Below are 22326 nucleotides of genomic sequence, written 5' to 3'. Positions count from 1 at the left end.
CTCATGAAGGGGATTAGCGCCCTCATAAAAGAGACTTCAATATATAAAAATTTCAAAGGAACAAAAAATACAATAAATGTGACAAAACTGTGTAATAAATGTGTCCCAAAATTCACACTGGTGAAAGTCTAAGAACATAATTAATATTAAAAAGCTCTCAGGACCCTAGATAAAGTTGTTATGGTGGGTAAAGTTGGCATCAAGATGAAATCTTATTTTGCCCTGGAGAACTCGTGCTGGAGGAAAAAACTGTAATTGTGATAAATATGGACTAAGCCTCTAATCCAAAACTCTGCTTTCACTAGAACATAATTTATACCTGGGAGAAATAATTCAAGGGCAATGATAAGAAAAAGCTTTCAGGTTATAACTCAGCTCTTATTCAACAGAAGGGAAACCATACTTTGAAAAAAAATGCAACTTTATTCAGGAGTTAGTTTGATTGAACATCAGGGAATTCAAAACTAGGCAGCAAAAAACTATGGGGAAATCTTTAGGGTGTTGTCAGGCCTCCTGTGAAAACACACAAACACACACACACAAAGATGAAAGGAGGAAATTTTATATACACTGAATACGGAAAAGCCCTCTTATAGAAATTATCCCTTTGAAGTGCATTGAATTCTGAAAGGAGAGAAACCCCATGAATGTACTAAATATGAGAACCCCTTTAATAATAGAGGATGCCCCACAGTACACAAAATAGTTCATGTTGTGGAGATAACCTGCAAGTAAACTGCATGTGACAGAGCCCACAGAGGAAGCGAGAACTCATTCAGAGAGTTCCCATCAGGGACTGGGGCATTGTTCAGTGTTCAACAAGTAGAGCATTTGTCTAGCATGCACTAGATCCTGGGTTCCATCCCCAGCACCTAGGGAAGAAAAAACAATTACCATCATAGAGCCAGGGAGGATGACGGTGAGGAGTATGTGAAAATCTTTGGCCAGAAGCCAGAATAAATAAGAAACATCTCACATTGGGGAGTAATTCTAAAAGTGCAGTCAACATGAAAATACTTTTACTAAGAAGTCATTCTAACTTTAAGTCACAGAGTTTAGAATGGGGAAAACCTCACCAAAAAAACATGTTTTAAAGTGTATACAGGAGGCTGAAGCAGGAAGATTTCAAGTTCAAGGCCAGCCTTGGCAACTTAGTGAGACTCTGTCTCAAAATAAAAAATTAAAGGGCTCAATGACAAAGTGCCCCAATATCAGGGGAAGAAAAAACTAGAAGTCAAAACTCAGTCCATCAGAGAATTTATATTGGAAGAAACAGTTGAGGAAAACTTCATTTGGAGATCAGAGCTCATTTACTCTAAAAATATAGGAAAACAAAACCCTATCAAAGCTCTTACCAAGAAAACATCACACATGAGGTAACCCACACAGGAAAGAAGTCCTACAAAATGAATTTTGACAGCAATAAATGAAACTTCATAATTCACACTATGGAACACAACAAAAGTAAGAAAGGAGAATCTGTACACCTGAAATGTTATTCTGAAGAGAAGCCCTGTTAATTTCAGAACGCAGAATCACTTAGTCCCAAGGTCAAAACTCATGGTGCATCAGAGAATCTGCATGAAGTGTTCTTCAGTGTGGACAAATTAGTTCCAGACATTAAATACTAGAGAATCCATGGTAAACCAAAGTCAACTTAATACATGTAAATTCTACCCCCAGGGAAACAAAGTTCCATAACTGAAACCCAGCTGTTTTTAAACAGTATCAGAAACTAAACGCTCATGTCTCTTGTACTCCAGGCATCTTCTTCCCCACTCCTCATGCTCACCTTTCCAAAACGACCTCCCAGAAAATATTGGGAAAGAAACATGTTTGTGTTCATCCTATGTTATGTGCTTGCAATCAGTCCTCACCCTAGAGACAACTCTTGTCATTGGTCCCAAGCAGGACCTCCTGAACACAACCCCACACAGCCATCAGAGGGCAGCAAATACCATCCTGTTCCTCACACCACTAACCCACAGAAGTGCACTGGAATTTCTTAAGGTTGGGCAATTTAAGGGAGTGTACACGGGAAAAGATCCCACGGGAAGTGTGCACCAATTTCTTGGCTCACTTTGCTGTCTGCTGCAGTTCCATCTCTGCTCACAGGGCTCTCTCCCCAGGGTTTGTCCCTCTATAGGAGCAGAGTATTACTGGAGCCCAAGTTACTCAGGCCGAGTACAGACCCATAGGTGTCCTCTCATTGGAGACTGCTTCCCCTTAACTCCAACCCTGGAGTTCATCCTGGGATTGACAGCGTCTTATGCAATGCCCAGTCCTCAGGTTACGGTGGTTGTTTGAGGAGTGGAAACCTCACCCAAACTGGGCCAAGCCCCGGGGCTTAATCATAATCTCCGAACTTCAAACCAGAGAGTGAGTTTAGTCCCTCTCCAGAGGTAGAATTCTGTCAGGGACTATTTCCTACCTTGCGTAGAAAGTCTGATCTGCAGGAAGCCAACATACATAGAAAAGCAGAGCTCAAACGTGAAGTGAGGCTCCAGTTCTTTCTTAAGGCCAGCCCGTCCATGCTGGGTATGGGCTTCATGAACTCTCTGCCTCTGATTGTTCACTGTGGACCCAGACTCTACAGCTCCCACTAGGAAGTGGGGGACAGAGGAGAAGAGAGAGCCGCCAGCCCCATTCACCCACCACCCTGCTACTTGGGGTCCTCCGCGTTCTCGCCCTTGGGTGGGGCGGCCGCAGCGGAGGTTGCCTTGAGGCTCCGCTTCCGCTTCTGCACGTTCTGCTCTGGATGGAACAGGATGACGTAGGTCTTGGGCACGTAGAGCATGCCGAGGGACACCGATGCACTCAGGCTCAAGGATACAGTCAGTGTAGTGGTCTGGATGTAGATCTAAGCCATGGAGGAGGGAATGAGATGGGAATCAAGCCTGTTTTCTCCCAACTCCTCTCCCTTCCAACATCTGTTTCCACCTCGTCTGGAGGTGAATGACAATGAGTGCTTAGGACAGGATGGCAGCAGAAGCACAGGCCAGTGGCATTAAGAAGTTGGCAGGCAGAGTGTGGCTCTGGTGTAGCAGGAAGGAAGGTGAGTGAGCAGGCTGAGTGGGTTGTTAAGACTAGAGACACACTTGGGAAAATGGTCCCTATGCCTAAAAAGGGCTTGAGTATGTTAATGAAGGAAACAGCATGTTCCAAATATGTAAATGAATGAATAAATAGGGCATACATAAAGGATCAAATGGACAAGTAGATGGGTAACACAGGTGAACAAAGGTTCTACCAAATTTATGAATCAATGATCAAGAAAATGGACCATTAGATTGTGTTAAGTGGTATAAAGTGCATGAAGAAACGGAATAAAAAAATAAGTTAGGAAGAATGTAGTTAAGAAGAGTGTTAGAAGAATGGATGAACAAATGAACAAAGCAAGAGAGGGATGGCTGAATGAACAAGCACAGGGATATTTTAAAAACTAATGAGTAAATATTTAAGTACATGAATGAATCAACCAAGTAATCATTCAAATCATGAAACATCCAGATAGGGGGCCCAACTCTTGGCACAGTCAAGCCCTTCAATTGACAGGAAACAAACAAGACAGCAAAATCTACTAGGGGAGCCTGATTACCTTTTCAGCTGACTGGGCAGTGCCAAAGAAGATAGGCACAAAAGCCAGCCAGATGATGCAGGTGGTGTACATGGTGAAGCCAATGGGCTTGGCCTCGTTGAAGGTCTCAGGCACACCTCGAGCCTTGATGGCATACACAGTGCACGTGACCATGAGCAGGAGGCTGTAGCCCAGGCAGCCGATGAGAGACAGATCCGACATGTCACACTTGAGCACCCCTCTGGCCTGCTCTGGGTCCACCGTCCGCTGTTCCTCGTAGTCAATAATGCTGTGTGGGGGCTGGGCCCCCAGCCATGCTATCACACCCACCACCTGCCAACACAGGGTCAGGGACACCCCTCCATCAGACACACCTGCCCCAGTCCCCAACCTAGGTCTTAGGCAGGTTAGTATTCCTTTGAAGTTCCTGACTACTGAGTAGATGCTTAGGCACAAGAAAACCACCATGAAGAAGAGAGAACAGTCCAGGAGGGGACATACCAAAAGAAGGGCTATATGAGGGTATATGTTGGGTATATATGAGGGTAAGGGGCAACTTGACATTCTCTAACCATTATCAATGCCATTTACTTGAGTTCCTTCAAAGTACTGAACACATCATCTTTCTCAGCCTCAGTTTCTCCATTTACAGAATAGACTTCATAATCTGTTGTTAGGACACAGTGCCATCTTAGAGGGGGAGCAGCTGGTGCAGGTGTTACCAATTAGGACCAGGCCCAAAAGAGGTATTCTTTCCTCACAGGTCCCACATAGGCATTATCTCCATTCCACAGATGTAAAAATACTAGCTTGACCACATCTAGCAAGAGGATAAACTTAATTCCTGAGGACCCACTTTCTTCTCCAAATCCAGAGAACTACTGGACAAAATATCATGAAATTATGTATGAATGCATACCTCAAAATACGGGCTCATCACAGGCAAGAGAATGGTAAGAAGGTGAGCTGATGCTGAAGTGCCTTGGATAGTATCAGAGTCAGAACAAGGAACTTCAATTCCTTCATGTTGGCAGGAGGTATGACCTTGAGCCAATGGCTGCTAAGGAGCAGAAGCTAAGATGCTGCATAAAGGTGAGACCTTGGGGAGGCTATGCATATGTTCATGCAGGCTGTTCACTACACAAGAGTGCCTGATCAGATGGGCAGGTGGGGCTGAAACCTAGCTAACACTCCAATGTCATGCTGTGCATCCCAGGAGAAGGGACACTTTCTAATAATTTGTCCACTCAGAAGGAACACCTTTCTGTGATTATCTCAATGGCAGCAACTCCATAAACAAGGGGCTAATAAAATCCAGATCCTGTCCAGGAAAGCAACGTGGATATTCCTCTTAGAACATGGCTTTTGGTGGGGGTGGGGATCACATCAAAAACCCAAGGCTGGTGATGCACAGGAATTGCAACCAAAACATACCCTTACCAGGTTTGCAATCCATATAATTCATAACAAATCTTCACCCTGTACTTACTTATACGGATGTCCTACAAAATAATAGAAAATAAGCAATGGATAGGAACAGGCAAGTCACAGAAGAGGAAATTCCAAAGGCCCAGTGTACTAGTAATTAGGTGTAGGCAAATTAAAGGAACAATTAGATACTATTTTACATCCATCTTATTGGTAGAAATGCCTAGTGAAGCTGAAGGAGTGGCTCTTTTAAAAGATCTGTTGTTTCTAGAAACGGGGATGTAATGTGGGGAGTCCAAAGAGGTGAAACTAGGCAAATGATCCTGGGGTCTGGGGGGACACTGAATGTAGTGTAAGCATCTCTATCCTGTGGATGAGGGGAATCATGGACTGAGGAGGGGAAGCTCCAGGTGTGTGATCTGGAAGAAGACAGGCACACCCTCAAGGCATAGAGAATTACATTAACCAAGGCCATGGGTGGAAATGAACATGATATATGCAGAGCTGTGTAGGGAGAAGGGCTCCCCTGCAGTAGAGAATATGTCATGTCAAAACAAGCTGAGTGAGGTAACACAGAGCCTGGCTGGGTCTGCCATGTTGCACCTGGTCCACCTCCCCAAGCCACGTGCCTCTGCTCAGGAAGTATCCAAGGCTTTCCAGATGAGGAGAGTCATGCCCAGTGCTGCAATATAACTGTCTTAGGGAAAACCCCATGGGAACTCCATTTTTAATGCTCATTACATCTTGAAATACCAGCCATTTAATGGAATTAAATGTTTTGCTCCACAGTAAAACACTGGTCCCTGGGCCTCTCTTTTCTATCACCCCAGTGAACTGAGCAGAAGTAACTGCCTTTAGGAAACAGAGTCTTTGTTTCAGGAAAATCAGTCATGTATGTTTTTACCCTATTTTCATAATGTGAGCCAAACTCTGGAAGAGCACATTCAATTTATCAAAATCATGGCATTGTTCTTCAGTAAAAGAGCTGGATGCTCAGCCACCTCACCTTACTGACCCATTTTTTCTTCCAAGACTGAGCAGTAAAATGAGTTGTTTTCATTTAGAATACTCAGAATAGGGCTCTACCCCTTGTGGTTTTTAACTATTTAATTACTTTTTTTTTTTTTTTTTTTTTTTTTGTACTGGGGATTTAATCCAGGGGTGCTTTACCAGTGAGCTCCAGCCCTGGTCCCTTTCGATTTTTTATTTTGAGACATGATCTCACTAAGTTGCTTAGGACCTCACTAAGTTGCTGAATCTAGCCTTGAACTTGCGATCCTCCGGTCTCAGCCTCCCAACTCTCTGGGATTAAGGGCACGTGTCACTCCCCACAGCTTTTTATTTGTTTTTGAAACTGGAGCCAAAGGAAAAGAGTGATTCTAGAAACACCATTTCTCTGATTTTTTTTTTTTTTTTTAAGGTTAAGGACAGACCCCAGCCCAACCCCCAGTGCATCCTCCCTGTCACAGGGGTGAAGGCCTGAGGACCCACCTGCAGGGAGGTGAGGCTGAAGGTGATGAGGAGCTGCGAGGTGGGGCTGATGAAAGGCGGGGGTGTGACCGAGCGCTTCCCTTGCTCAAAGATCCGGTAGATGCGGTTGGTCTTGGTGAGCAAGGCGGAGTAGCTGAGAGTGGTGCCCAGGCCCAGGAAGAGCCTGCGGGCGGCACAGACGGCGTCCCCTGGCTCTGCCACCATGAGGAAGGTGATGGCATAGATGAGGAAGATACCGGTGAGGAGCACGTAGCTGAGCTCGCGGCCAGAAGCGCGGACGATGGGGGTGTTGTTGTGCCGTACAAAAGTGGCCACCACCGTGGTGGTGGCCATGATCCCCAGCACGGCCAGGAGGAGGGGCGGGGCAGCCCAGGGGGAGGACCAGGTCAGGCGCACCACGGGCGTGGGGCGGCAGCCGGTGTGATTGGGCGTGGGCCTCATGTCCCCGGGACAGGCCTCACAGGTGAACTCATCCACCTGGAAGCGGTACCCATCGCAGGCCTCGCAGTGCCAACAACAGGGAACACCCTTCACCATCTTTTTACGCTCACCCGGCACACAGGGGAGGCTGCATTGGGAAATGGGAACCTCGCGTGGGTCGCCTGACCACTGCAGGGCTTCCACCTGGATAGATGAAACAGGCCAGTGACCTCTACCGCCAGGAATTAAGGGCCCATCACCTGCTCCCAGACCTTGGTCTGCGCCACTTACGTCCAGCCTGAGGACCTCTGCCCATTGGCCCACAGCCTGGTACCCGCCACTGCTGGCACTGCCATTTGTTGCCTGGTACTGGAAGATGTCGTATCGCCCGGGCGCATCTCCATTCTCATTGAACATCACTGGGGTTCCCGCGCTGCCTGGAGAGACAAGCTGTCATCCTTAGCTGGTTCTCCAGCCCATGAAATTCCGCCTCCTGGCGAGTCCTTGAGGGCCGGCCAGGATGAAGAAAGAGCTTCACAAGCTCCTAGAAGATGCACAGCATCACTAATCAAGGAAATTCACATTAAAACCACCACAAGGGGTTTGGGGCATAGCTCGGTGGTAGAGTGCTTGCCCAGCACTTTCAAGGCCCTGTGTTGGATCCAAGCAGCATAAAAACACAAGATGCTAGTTCATGCCCATTAGGATGGCTACTACTAAGAAACAGAAAATAACAAGTGTTAGTAAGGATGTGTAGAAAGTGGAACCCTTGTGCACTTTTGATGGGAATGAAAATTGATGCAGCCACAATGGAAAACAGTATGGTAATTCTTCAAAAAAAAAATTAAAAATAGAATTAGCATGTGATCCAGCAATTTCATTCCTGGGTATGTACCCCAGAAATGCAAAGCAAGGAATCGAAGAGCTATTTGTCCATCCATGTTCACAGCAGCCCTATCCCACAATATCCAAAAAGTGGAAGAAATCCAATGTCTGGAGATGAGTGAATTGGATACACGAAACAGGTCTATACATACAATGGAATATTATTCATCCTGAAAAAGGAAGGACATTGGATACATACTTCAACAGGGATGATACCTGGGAACATTATGCTAAATGAAGCCAAATGCAAAAATACATTTGTGATTCCACTGACATGAGGTAGCTACTGTAGTCAAATTCAGAAACAAAATAGAACAGTGGTTGTGGGGGGAGAGGACAGGCAATGAGGAGCTGTTGTTTAACAGGTATGGAGTTTCACTTTTGCAAGATGAAAAGGGTTCTTGGAGATGGAGGGTGACTATGGTTGCCAACAATGTGATATATTTTGTTACTAAACTGTACATTTAAAAATGATGAAGGCAGTAAATTTTGTTATATTATTTTACCATAATCTAAAAAGAAAAGAAAAAGTGTGTCTATCTGGACTGATGGATGACTTGTACAAAGTCTGAGTAACACCATGAAATTGGTCCCAATGTGAGCAATCAGCTTTACTTCTTTCAGAAGCTTGTTCTACCAGCTTGTAGAGCTGGTCTGGAGGAAAATGAAGTTGAATTCCTTAGCAAGGAGCATGGCAGAGAAAAGACTGTCAGTAAATATTTGGTGGAGGAACAGAGTTTTTGATTTTATGAAGGACAGTAATTGAACAGAAGTATCTTTCTACCTGTAGACCACACACAGCTTGAGTCCATTGGGGTCTATTCACAGTCATTATTTGGAGCCCTGAACATGTGCCAAGCCCTTTGCTGACTCCAGGGGACATGTCAGATTCATGCCTTATGCTCAAGCAGCTCAGAACCTAGCTGGGGCAGCATTTAAGGCCCACGACTCCAAAAGTCTCTAAGTTCTGTGTAATGGAGGGGAGGGTTTTACACAACCCAACTGAAGGTTCCCAGCAGAACGCATGATAAATTCTCCAACATCTGAATTTTGCAAACTGGGGCAGAGGGTGCTAAAGCCTAGGGAAGGAGAATGGTTAAAAAGTGGGGACTAGTACTTGGTTCAAGTCTCTAGTCTCTTCAGTACTCCACTCTACCATTCTGCCTCTTCCATTCCCTCCATCCTGAGTTGTCCCCAACCCTGAAGAGAACTTCATCTCAGCTGGCTTCCTTCACTATTGAAGGGCTCGGGCTCCCACTCACCATTAAAGCGGACAGCTCGAATATACTGCAGCAGCGTTCGGCCATCAGTGGGTTCCATTGCTGGGCACAGGCCTATATGCCCAGGGCACAGTGCCTGGTGCATGCTGTGGAGGGCGTGGGCAATGGCGTACACGGCATCAATCACAAACTGCACCTTCCCCTCCTGCTCGTAGGCAGAGTCCTGGCCGATGCGTTCTTCACCTGTCCTAGGGATGCCCAGAGGAAGTGTGCCTGGCTCCCATGCACCAGCCCTGGCTTCCCACCTTCTTCCTCCTCACCCTCCCAGTCCTGCCTGGGCAGCTCTCACCTGTGCATTTGCGGGTGGTATCATCTGACTGGCTACCTGAACTGGTCAGTTTGCAGTTAAAATTTTCTTCCCAGAACTCAGCAAACCAGATATTCCTGCGGTTGTTCTCCAGGGAACGAGTCATAAAGTATTGGTCAAATCCTAAGAGCGAGGAAAAGAGAAAGGAGAGTGGTGACCACTGAACCAGTCATGGTTCTCCTGTGTCCCTTTACCACTTGCTCACTTTGCATCCAGGAGTGACCATGTGACCAAGTTCTAGACTGTGAATTCAAAACCCCTGGAGCTTCCAGGGTAGAATTTGCATACTGATACAAACTCAGAGCCTCACCTCTTGAAAGATTTTATCCCTGCCCCTTCTTTCTAGGTTAGGATGATGCTGTGAATATGTAATGGGTGGAGCTTCAGCATCTATATTGTGAATATGAAGCCAAAAGCACAAAGACATAAAGTAACCATAGAGGAGGGTGTAATGGAAAGGTAAACAGAGCCCAGGGTTTTGAGAACACTATTGACTCATGCGTTACATCTGAAATCACTATTTTCAGATTTCTTGTGATGAAATGCCTTTCTTGCTAAAACCACTCTCAGTCCAATTTGTCACTTGCAACTAACTGCATGCTAGGTAAAAGAAAGGGTGAAAAGATGTACACTTTCAAAAATTTAGTAGCCTCTGGAAAGCAGGGCTCATCCTTCATCAGAGGCTGGGTTTCATAATATAGCCTTAAAGCACATCATTGAGACATCTTCAATTCATTCTTTGGGGAAATAAGCAACCTTGTTGTAAAGTGAACCATCCCTGCTGGATTCATCCAAATATTCACAGATGGGATGTGAGGGGGTGTGGCAGCAGGCCTCATCACTGTGATCAACAGGACAGTACATTCCGCATCCTCACCATCCCTCAATTTAGAATATCTGGTAAAACCAAAAGTACATACACCAAATTAAAAAAAAAAAAAAAAAGCAGAATTCTTCACCCTGTACAAAGAGTGGTATGTTCCTTTCCTCATACAACATCTCATTCAAACACTGCTTAGAAGGATATAGTCACAGAATCTCAGAATCACAGGATCTGGGAATCCTAACGGGATCTGATTATGGAACCTACTATACAGATTTGAGTAATGAGTGTCACCGAGAAGGGATGATGGGGAGGACGCAGCATCCCTGGACTCACCGTCAATGGAGGCCCTTTTGGGCAGGATAGTGATAGCCCCCACAGCCACATCCTCTAGGTTCAGAATGGGTGCAATCTTGGATCCCCAGCTGTCTGAGCCAACCCACAAGAAGTGCCCAGTCAGGTTGGCCTGGCGTGCTGCCTCCAGGACCCTCCTGGTAGAAACAGAGCTGAGGGTAAGCGAGGGCCCAGCACCCCCGTCCATCTTAACCCTTGTCACGTTCCCTTCTCTCTATCCTGCTCCATGTAACTCACTGGGCCCTTATTTAATCAGGGAAAATAGGGTGCAGGGTATTCAGGATACTTCCCCTGGGCTTCCCACACTGCCCACTGGCTCTGCGCCTTATAATCCACTTCACACTGGCCCCAGAGGGTGCTATGGTTTGGGTATGGTTTGAATGTGTCCCCAGAGACTTCATGTATTAGAAGCCTGGTCCCCAGTGTGGCAAAGTTGGGATGTGGTGGGAACTTTTAGAGGGGGCCTAGTTCAAAATCACTGGATTATTGGGGGCTTCACCCTCAGGAGGAATTGAGTAGTTCTCTTGGGACACTGGTTATTTTTGAGAGTGGTTATTAGAAAAGAGTAATCCTGGCTCCTCCCCTCGGTTTGGCTTCCTATCTCACCATGTAATCAATCTCTCTCTCTCTCTCTCTCTCTCTCTCTGTCTCTCTCTTGTTCTTAGCCATCTGCCAAAATGTGATGCAGCACAGGGGACCCTCACCAGAGCTGGTACCATGCTGTTTGTACTTTAAGCCTCCAAAACTGTGCTAACTGGACCTCTTTTCTTTACAAATTTTCCAGGAGAAAATCAAGGCCAGACAGAAGCTAATCCTCTCCACTAATGCTTCCACCAATATCACCTCCAGCCTCCTAGGCTGAAGGAAGACTCCCCTGCTGGCACTGGGCCATGCAGGTTTCAGGGTCTGGTCTGTGATTTCCTGCCCCCAGAGCTCTGTCCTTGATAGCTCATTTTCTGTATTTAGGTCTGTCTACAAGTTCTCTCTCCCATGGTGAATGGTAAAAACAGACATATTTTTCTATGAAGCTTTGCACATCTCCACCCAGACCAAGCCTTATTCATCTCTGGGGACACCAGACTCAGAGATGATAGCAGAAAAAGCATGGAGAGGGTTGGATATAAAATGAAAGGGAAGGGAAGGAGGGCCTGAGTGGCAGGGGATGAATAAGAACAAGGGGCAGGACCCTCAGGAGGGGTCCTGAAAAACAGTGATGCATGTGCCACCCATCCCACCTGATGTCATCCTCATTGGCAAAGATGATGATCCCTCGTGCGTTGGGTGTCTCCATGAGTCTCCTGATCACCTTGTTGAATTCTCCTGGCTTTGGTTCCCTGGGAATCTTGATGGACTGGGCAATACAGACCCCCCCTGGGTGTCGGGGATGCCAAAGTCAGCTCTTACCCCACCCACCCACACACCCACCTGGCTACCTCTGCATATGACTGTGTATGTGGCATACACAGCACCCAGGGGCCTGGCTGAGGGGTCTGGAGGGGTGAAATCTTGTCTGGGCCCTCCCTAGCAGGTCACAAGGCAGATGCTGAGTCCTACAAAGGACAAGGACACCTACCCACCTGGAGTGCCCTCCAGGGTAACCACAGCCAAGTCCCCACCAGGGACCCAGTTCCCCATATGATGGCCCTTGGCTCAGACCTCTATAGACATCCTGATGCCTGAGACCTCCCTGCCCCCAGCTCACCAGCCTCCCTGGAAATCTGCACAAAGGCCTCAACACCGCTCTCGCCATAGTTGCCTTCAGAGGCCAAAGTAGACACATAGTTCCATCCCAGTGCCCGCACAATGTCCACCATAGCCTGGGCCTGGTAGGAGTCGGGTGGTACCACTCGGGAGAAGAAGTCAAAGCGTGTGGAGTCGCTGAGCTCTGGCGCCGTGGAGGCGTAGCTTATCTGGGGTATCTGGAGGCAGGAAGGACAGCTGCGCTGTGGATGAAGGTCAGTAACCCTAGGGAGGGAGGGTAATGGGGACTCAGGACATGCATGGGACACAGTTTGGGAAGGGCTCTGGAGGCCAGTGGGGACACTGGTAGCATAGGGAAAGTTTGAGGTAGGGAGCTGAGGTCCACCAAGAGAGGCCAGAAGGTATGGGGCAAGGGCTAAATTTTGTGACTGGACCTGATGCAATATGAAAGGTAAGAGGGCTCAGAGATTTGAGCAGGACCCAGTAGACAGTTGTGCACACTCTGTCCTGAACATGGATATGGGAGCCGGGTGAACTGGAGGCTGAAATCCAACCTGCAACCAATCCAGGTGCTGCACACAGCTGCACCTACCTGGGGAAAGGGGCATCCTTGTCGGCCACAGAGGAAAGCATTTTTTAAAATTCCCACAAAGGGGTGGTCTGTGCAGGTGGCAGTCACAGGAGGGTCAAAACAGACAGGGGCTGGAGGGGGCTGTTTGATTCAACTGTGTCCAGCCTAACAGAGGGCTCATTTGAAACTGGGCTTTATCTGAGTGCATTAGAGCGATTAATAGCAGGGATTACAGGGCCAGCTGAGCCCATTCAGGAGGGGCAAGAGTGTGGGACCTGGGGAGCAAGTATGAAAGGAGCTGGGAGCCAGGAGGCAGACAGCTGCAGAAATAAGGAGAGAGTGGCTGGCTGAAAGTGGGGAGCCAGACCACATTAAAAAAAATGCACTCAGGAGAGTGAGGGAACAAGAAAAAAGACACAGAAGGGCAGGAACAAGACAGAGTTGTGTGAAGGTCAGGAAAGAGGAGGTTCTGGAAGGAAGGGCTGTTTAAAGTAGGACAGAAAGTGTGGGGTGGGAAGACAGTACAGGAAGGGGAAATGGAGAGTGAGGATGAGAACAGACAGGGAAAGAGGGAAGGGGACAGGGCAGGAAGGAAGGGAAGGAGAGAGACAAAGAGAGTGAGAACAGATTTGGGAGGGACAAGGAGACAGAAAAATAAGAAAGAGGAATCAGAGAAATGGGGCAGAGAGAGGCCCCCTGGGAACTCCTCAATACTACCTTCAGGACAATGTTCCCATACAGATTAAACCCTCTTCTGGAAGTTAATTTCAAATGCCTGAGACCATGGTAATGTGGCTTTGGAATAAGCTCAAAATACCTCAGCATGTCTTTTAGACCAGAATTGCAAAACAGTCTCTGGTCCACGGTTACAATTTTTTAAATTTTATTTTTAATTTTATTTATTTATTTATTTGTGAACTTCAAGCAAGCAGAGAGGGTGTCTGAAAATAGGAAGTTGCTGCCCAACCTCAGTCTTGGGCTGAGCTGGCAGCAGAGGGTCCTAGGCACAGCCGGTCCTGCTTCTCTCAACTACAGCCCCCACATGACCCCTGAAGGTCCTTAAGTTTGAGATCTCTGCACTTGACCTAGAGGGGAAGGGGATGGGGGACTAGAGCACCAGCAGGTACAGTGGCCCACACCTATAATCCCAGGTAGTCAGGAGGCTGAAGCGAGGCTCAAAAGTTGGAGGCCAGCTGGGCAACTCTGGGAGACCTCATCTCACAATAAAATAAAAGGGCTGGGGACATAGCTCAGTGGTAGAGCGTTTGCCTCGTATACATGAGGACTTGAGTTCCATCCCCAATGCCACAAAAAGAAAGAAAGAGGGAAAGGAAGAAAAAAAAGGAAAGGGAAAAGAAAAGAAACCAGAGCACCAGGCAGGGTTGGGGATAGCCACAAAGGTCCACAGGGACACAGAGGGGAAAAAAATCCTGGGTAGCCACACAACTTCTCCATGTGGAAGAGAAGGTGTGTCTGTATGCTCTACATCAAAACTGCCATCCAAAGTGGTGGGGCGGGGGGGGGGGATTTAATGTAAGCAAATGACAAGAGTCCCAGCATGGTAGAAATAGACACTCCCTTGGGCAGAACCAAAAACTCTCAAGATACAGAAGTCTCCTCCTCTAGGCAGGTAGAAGCAAACCTTCCTTCCTCCCCTCACAGAAACATGGAAGGACAAAGCCCTCCTCCCTGCACAGATCCCTAGTAAAACCATCCCATAATCCCCAGAGGATGGCTACTAAAGAAAGCCCCCAAATTCTGATGCCAAAGGCCCCCAGATCCCTGATTTCTATGGCCCCAATCTCTGTCCCCCAGAACTACAGGGAACATACTGCCCCTTGCAGAGGACAGTTCCCCTAAAGATGACAATGCAGGGCCAGTCCAGGCCCACATGGCCTAGCATGGCAGGGCACTGCAGATGAACAGTCACAGGCTCCTTGAAAGAGGATTAAAGGCAGACTTTTGAAATCAAATTTAAATAATGATCCAACAAGAGGAGAAAGGTGCTAGACCTTTCAGGCCTATCCATCCCTCTGGATAGCTAAGGGCTATGTCCCAGTTGCTCCTCTGCAAGAAGGGCATACACAAGGCTCCCCATTACCAGAGCGCTCCAATAGGCCCAGAAGGCACGAATACCTTCCACAGATGTGCAGGGTGAGCACAAAACAAGGACTCTGAAGCAAGTGGGGACTGAAGTCCAGCTGCCTTCATCTAGCCAATTTGACCCAAGGCAGCAGGCTGCATCCTCTGGAGGAAGGGGCATACTTGTCAGTCCTTAATTCACACAAAGGAGCTGGAGGGGATGTGTGATCTGATGCTGGCCTGGGGCTGTCCCAACAGGCAGTGTTTCTTTGAAACAGCTTTTGAATCTGTGTGAACTAGAAGGATTAAAGCAGAGAATCCTCCAGAAAGAAGTTAAGGGAAGAAAGGCATCAACCACCCCAAAGGTGAGAATGGGAGACAGAGGCTGGGAACAGAACTGGTCCCGTGGCCCTCACCGCAAACAGGCGCAGGACATTGGCAACCATGATAGAGACCGAGCTTGCCGAAGCTCCCACGACCGCCACCACTCGCTCCGGGGGCGCAGCTCGCAGCGGAGGGACGCCCCCAGGGCAGCGCACGCTCGCCTCCTCGCCGTCGCCACGGCCTTGGATTAGCGCCTGCACGAAGCTCAGCGCCTGCTCCAGCGCGTACGTGTCCCGAGAGCAGGTATCCAGCAACCGCGCGCCCAGGCGCACGCCAGGCAACAACTCCGGGTCAGCGTTCACGCGATCCAGCGCATATAGCATGGCTTCGAGCCGGTGTACGCCCTGCTCCTTCTTCAGCTGACCGCACGCCCTGCCGGCTGCGCCCCTCGCGTGCACAGGAAACAGGCCACCCAGCGTGAGCCCGCCTGCCAGGCGCACCGACCCTGCGGCGCGCGCCAGGCCCGCCTGCGCCAACCAAGCCAGCGGCGGCAGCAGCGCCAGCAGCAGTGACTCCCCAGCGCTCCGGGGCCGCGCCATTGGCTCAGGGACTGTGGGAGAAAAGACTGAAGAGAGTACACTTTCGCACAGAAGAAAGCTTAGAGACCTGGAAGAAGAACACACCCAGGGTCCGGGAAAAGGGAGGGAGCCCCAGGCCCTACACAAAGGAAAGGCGCACAAGGGATCTTGTCTGAGCCAGTTGGGCAATCAACTCAGCCAGTCTTCCCAGTTCTCCTCCTTGCCTCCACCCAGATTATGAACCCTCTTGCCCAAACACTGTCGTCACCCCTCCAATTCTGTCCCTGCCCGACATCCCATCTTCTTCCGGATTCCTCCCCAGTATTACACCCAGGACCCCTTTGTGGCCACTCTCACCTGCACCAGCAGCTGTCGGTTCAGGACAAGTCTGTGACAGATGCCCAGAGCCCTCAGCGAGAGAGGATTTAAGGATTCCGGGGAAGGATGGGAAACCACCCTGAGGGCGAGGGCGGAGACCCCTCCGGAGCATGGGGGATGGTGGAACCCGCTCTTTCCACATTTCTCCCTCCCTCGCTGACTCCCTGGATTTGTTTCTTTTCTGTTTGCTTGACTTGGAGTTGCATGGACTCCAGACTCTGTCTCTGGCACACATTCTCCCTTTCTCCTCCCTTCCCCTCCCCTCTTTTCCCCTTCCCTCTTCTCCTCTCCTCTCCTCTCCTCCCTGTCTCATTGTCTCTTTGTTCCTGTCTCTGGCTTGCTGTCTTTCTCCAAAATCTCTCTCTTTCTGTCTCCCTGCGTCTCTCTCTGTCAATTTTTCTTTGATTCTTGATGTCTCTTGCCCCCTTTCTGTCTCTCGCTCTTTCCTGGCCATCAGTCTTTTAAAATTTCCGCTGCTAAGGGTTTCCCTGGCTTTCTCCTGGCAAGACCCTGCTGCAAAGCCCATGAGTGAGGGTGACAGGGTCAGAGGTTGAGTGAGCCCCAGATGGACTAGAACAAAGGAGAAGAAAGCTCTGTTAGGCAGAAAGGAATCAAGCCCCAGCAGATCCTGAACATTAGCAAACATACAACAGCCCCTGATTGTTGTTGTATGTATGAAGATACATTTCGCATAAGCCCCATTTTGCAGATGAGGAAGTAGAGATCTTAAGGACTGAACTGATTTGCTCAAAGGGAGTATGTCAGCATCCAGATTTGCATCCAGAATGATGCAAAACTACCAGCCCACACTAAGGAGGAAAGGGACAAGACTGGTTTATACCCTACAGCTCCCATAGGGTCTCTTATACCCAAGGATAGAGCATTATGGAGTTCCTGTGGTCACTTGCAAAGGTTTCCTGGGCTCTTGGGTCTGAAACACTGACCCTGGAGCTGACTCACACTGGGTAAGGTTGTCTGTATTTGACTTTCCCCATCTCATAGGGCCAAGATGAGGCCAAAATATACTTTACCATCATACCAATTTGAGGATGGGATTTGGCTCTCTGATGCTGAAAGAGCAAATAGTGTCTTGGAGACAGGTGGTGAGCCTATCCAGCTGCAGAGATTAGCAGGCTTGTGGAGGGGGACCTGAGCCGGCTTGGGTTTCATTAAACAGGGTAGATTAGAGCGGCCATGAGGATTTGGGCATGGCTGGCAGAGGAAGCAAGCAGGAAACATCCCCCTGCTTTCTTCCCCTATCACACCCACAGGCCCTGGTATTTTCTGTCCCCAGAACTATCCAGCCATCTTTCTGGTGGAAGCTGGGAGTTAGGAGGCTGGGGTCCACCTCAGCTTCTACCCTTGCTTTTTCAAGTTGGGAAAGATGGGACATTAAGGTGATGCTAGGTCAGAGCTTGAAGTTGCAAAAAGTTTACAAACTGGGCCTTTGAGGCACATGGTCTCACATGACCTCTTACTGCCCTTTTCTGCTTAGGAGGGGTCAGATAGCTGACACCACAGGGCAGGGTCCTGATTCACATGATCACAGCATCTTCTGGCTCCTGAATGGAAGACAGACTGTTGAGAAGTAGAATCTGAAGATGGAGGACCCTCAGGAGGTCCTCACAGTGTGGCAGGGGACAAGAGTGCCTGTGACCAGGTGCTGCAGGTGTGAAAAAAATAACTTTGAGGATGAGAGAGAAAGGCCTAACCCAGGGAGTACCAGGAAGAGGGTCTAGTGGGTCAGATGAGGGCAGAAGTCAAGAGTTTAGGCTCAGACACAGGAAAACTGAGAATTGCATTCTAGATTTGATGGAGAGGCTAAGTCCACCGATAGATTTATGACTCTGGAATCCAGGGAAGAGGCCAGAGCAGCAGATGAAGATGAAGTGGCACCAATGATAGTGGGATATTTAAAGTGAGACCAGTTAACTCACTTGGACAGAGAATGTGGATAGAGGGTGAGGGTGGAGCCCCAGGACCCTCAACTCAACATTAGGGAGCTGAGCAGAGGAGAGGAGGCAGCCAAGGAAGAAGAGGAGAGGCAGGAAGGTGGGCATCACAGAGAAACAGCAATCAGTTCAGCCCCGTGCAGAAGCAGAAGGTCATGGTCCACCTCCACAGACAACAGGTAAAGAGGTGTGGCAGTTCCCCCAAGGCCACACGGCTCAGACAACCTGTGGTTAAAAAACTCAACAATTGGGGGGCTGGGGTTGTGGCTCAGCAGTAGAGCGCTTGCCTAGCATGCTCAGGGCCCTGAGTTTGATCATCAGCACCACATAAAAATAAATGAATGAAATAAAGGTATTGGGTCCAACTACAACTAAAAAAAGATAAATAAATATATTTAAAAACTCAACAACCTTACTTCTGAGTTGATGACTTCAACTTCATATTCACTGACAAACACAGATAAAGTGAAAGGTCCAGGGCTACAACTTCAATGTGCTTTACATTTCCAATCCCAGAGCTTCAAATTTTCAACAATTTTTGTGATCAGAACATTTGAAATTTACTCTCAACAAAATTTAAATATAGAATACTCAATTATTAGCTACAGACACAATTCTATACAATTGATCTAAAAAAAAAAAAATCAGACTTATTCCTCTTCCCTAACCAAGCCTTTGTACATTTCGACTATCTTTGTTCACTTTTACCCACCCCCATCCCTTTCCCTAAGAAAATAATAAAAATTCTATACAATAAATAAAATTCTATTACATGCAAAAAAAGAAAAAGAAAAAGAAAAAAAGTAAAGAGCAGCTAGAATTGCAAGGATTGAAAAAAAAAAAAAGGCTGAGAGTCTGGATGAAGGGTTGTTCCCTACCCTCCTACCTGTACCTCCTCAGAACTGTACTTGGAGAACCAGTGGCTTCCCCAGCCTACCTCCACCTTAAGGTGTTCTCTGCAGGAACACTCAATCCAGGCCACAGACCCACCTAACAGTATTCTTGTGCAGTTGTTTGGACTCAGTGAAGGACCAAAAAATTTTTACAAAATGTTTGAGATAAAATTTAAAAGGTCTACTCAAAATTCTGTTTCGTACCTGACCTGGTGGCACCATGTCTTAGGTGGGTAGCCATAACAAAATTAGTAGATTGGATCATTAAATAAACACAATTTATTTTCTCTCTCTTCCAAACTGATCACCCTCTCATTGGGGCCTACATGGCCTTTCCTTTCTTTTTTTTTGCTACCGGGGAATTGAACCCAGGAGAACTTAACCACTGAGCCACACATCCCCAACCCCTTTTTGTATTTTATTAGAGACAGGGTCTCACTGAATTGCTTAGGGCTTACTACCTTGCTAAGGCTGGCTTTGAACTGGCGATCTCCTGCCTCAGCCTCTGGAGCCAAGTTTTTTGTTTTTTTTTTTTGATGTATCTTTATCTGGTTTTGGTATCAGAGTTACACTAGCATCATAGGAAGATTTGGGGAGTGTTCCCTCCCTTTAAATTTCATGCGATAATTTGAGAAATGCTGGTGTTAGTTCTTCCTTATAGGTTTGGAAGAATTCTGCTGAGAATCCATCTGGTCTTGGGATTTTCTTTGTTGGAAGGCTTTTGATGACTATTTCAATTCCATTACTTGATGTTGGTTGGTTTAGGTTTTCTGTATCTTCCTGGTTCAATTTGGGAAAATCATATGTGTCTAGAAATTTCTCAGTGTCTTCTAGATTTTCCAGTTTATTAATTTTCAAAATAGTTTCTAATGATCCTCTGGGTTTCAGAAGTTTGTGGTGATTTCTCCTTTTCCATCTCTAATTTTGATTTTATTTGTGTCTTTCCTCTCTTTCTTTTGGCTAGTTGGCTAAGGATTTGTCAATATTATTTATCTTTTTGAAGAACCAACTCTGTGTTACACTGATCCTGTGTATTGTTTTTTATTCTCAATTTCTTTAATTTCTGGTTTGATTCTTATTATTTACTGTCTTCTACTGATTTTGGAATTAGTTTATTCTTCCTTTCCTAAAACCTTAAGGTGGAGCATAAGCTTATTTACTTGGCATAGTCTTATTTTTTAATGTAGGCACTTAATGCTATAAATTTTCTTCTGAGAACAACTTTCATATTGTTCCAGAGATTTTAATATGTTGTATCTCTGTTATCATTTGTTTCTAAGAATTTCTTGATTTCTTTTCTCATTTCTTCCGTGATCCATTCTTCATTTAAAGAGTACTATTTGATCTCCATGTATTTATGTGATTTCTATTATTTTTCTTGTTGTTGATTTTTAATTTCAATCCCATTAAGAGGCATGGGATTATATTGATTTTTTTTTTTTGTATTTGGCTAACACTTACATTGTGACCTAGAATATGGCCTATTTTGGACAAGGTTATTGAAAAACAACTCAGATGTTTTCGAGTGAAATATTGATGTCTATTAGGTTCATTTGATTTACGTTTGAAATATCTTAATTGATTTTATTCTTTGATGATCTATCAGTGATAAGGGTTTATTAAAATCAACCTCTATTATTATGTTTTGGGGTCTCTCTGGGATTTAATGTCAGGAAGTTTTGTTTTGTTTATGTAATTAGGTGCACTGACATTTGGGACATATATATTTATTCTTGTTGGATTGTTCCCTTTACCAGTATGTAATGGCCTGCCTTGTCTCTTCTGATTAATTTCTGCTTGAAATCTACTTTGTCAGATATTAATATGACAATAACTACTCCTGCTTGTTTTCAGACTCTGGAATTTTTTATCTTCCTTTTACCTTCAGCCTGTAGGTGTCTTTGCCCATGAGGTGAGTCTCTTGCAAATAGCATGAGTTGGATCTTGTTTTATGATGCATTCTGCTAACCTGCATCTTTTAATTGGGGAGTTGAGACCATTTACACTCAGTGTTATTATGGATATATGTTTGTAGTTTCCTGGCATTTTGGTTTGTTTGCTGTATTTAACTCTGCCTTAATTTTCATCTAGTTGAATGCTCTTCTAGTGATATTCATCTATTTGGGAGCTTTAGGATTTTTTTTTTTTTTTTTTTTGGTGCCTCTGTTGCTATATATCTGAGTATTCTTTGTAGTGCTGGTATGATGGTAATAAATTATTTAATTTATTTTTGTCATTGAAAGAGAGTTTTGCTGAATATAGCAATCTTGCCTGTCAATTGCTTTCTTTTAGAGTTTGGAATATTTCATTCCAGGACCTCCTTGGTTTAGGGTGTAAGTTAATAAATGAGAAGTGAACCTTATTGGCTTGCCTCTAAATGTGACCTGATAATCTTTCTTTTGCAACTTTTTAGCATTCTTTCCTTATTTTCTGTGTTAGGCATTTGATTATGATGTGTCTTGGAGATGTTCTGTGTGGGAGGCTGCCATGTCATGCGACCAGCATTTACCCTCCTGATTGGTTTGAGGCACTGTTGGTCACCCTGGTGATCTGGCTACTCTTAAGTTGCTGAAGATGGTAGCCCTGATCTTGAGAGTCGAAATAATGCAACCAAATGTGTCTTCATGTGTAGGCGTGCCTTCCTGCAGCCCATGGATCGAGCTATGCTCACCTGTTCCTTTGTGATATTAACCCCTTGCCCTGTTTGGGATAGAATGTTCCATGGAAACGCCCTTTGTGTGTCTCCTTCTCTTGCTCTGTTCTTGGGTGTGGCCTTCCTAGATGTCAGTCAATCTGCTGACAGCAGATATCATGAAGCTAAACTCAGCCCCTTGAAACCTGACCCCTTGCCTCATTTGAATGGCTTCTCCTCAATAAAAAGGGTCAGCAAGCGCTCCCTCTCGCTCTTTCTGCAGACCCTTAAGGTCAGAGGAGCCTTTACAGGATCCCCAAAGAAAAAGGTATTTCTGTCTCTCGTGTGTTTATTTCATGCAACCCAGTTCCCTTGGAGTGACCCATGAGTGTTTTAGTCGTGAGCAATGTGGCAGTTCTGTTTTGCTCTTTTTCATGTGGGGTCTTGATATGCCTCCTATATGCTAATGTTTTTCTTATTTCTGATATGGGAAAAGTTTTCTGTTACTACCTCATTGAAAATGTTCTTGATACCTTTAGCCTGTATCTCCATGTTCTCTTCTACCCCAGTGATTCTCAGGTTTGTTCTCTTGATGCTGTCTCAGAATTCTTGTATATTCTGATCATGGTCTTTTATTTTTTCTCTTTATT

General features: G+C 46.3%; 1 protein-coding gene across 1 annotated transcript; it reads right to left on the bottom strand.

Moving 5' to 3' along the window:
- Positions 1–2662: 2662 nt before the first annotated feature.
- Grm6 (glutamate metabotropic receptor 6) lies at positions 2663–15842 on the bottom strand. Its single transcript, XM_027953326.2, has 10 exons — positions 15336–15842; positions 12268–12484; positions 11801–11936; positions 10548–10702; positions 9371–9511; positions 9064–9264; positions 7208–7353; positions 6497–7120; positions 3599–3910; positions 2663–2860 (listed from the first exon to the last, which is right to left on the bottom strand). The coding sequence occupies exons 1-10, from the start codon at positions 15840–15842 to the stop codon at positions 2663–2665; spliced, it is 2637 nt and encodes an 878-aa protein (XP_027809127.1).
- Between the last annotated feature and the right edge of the window lie 6484 nt (positions 15843–22326).

Source organism: Marmota flaviventris, chromosome 5 (genome assembly GCF_047511675.1).
Source record: "Marmota flaviventris isolate mMarFla1 chromosome 5, mMarFla1.hap1, whole genome shotgun sequence".
Classification (NCBI taxonomy): domain Eukaryota; kingdom Metazoa; phylum Chordata; class Mammalia; order Rodentia; family Sciuridae; genus Marmota; species Marmota flaviventris.
The sequence above is the reverse complement of the archived record's forward strand: the minus strand, read 5'-3'. Positions and strand labels throughout refer to the sequence as shown.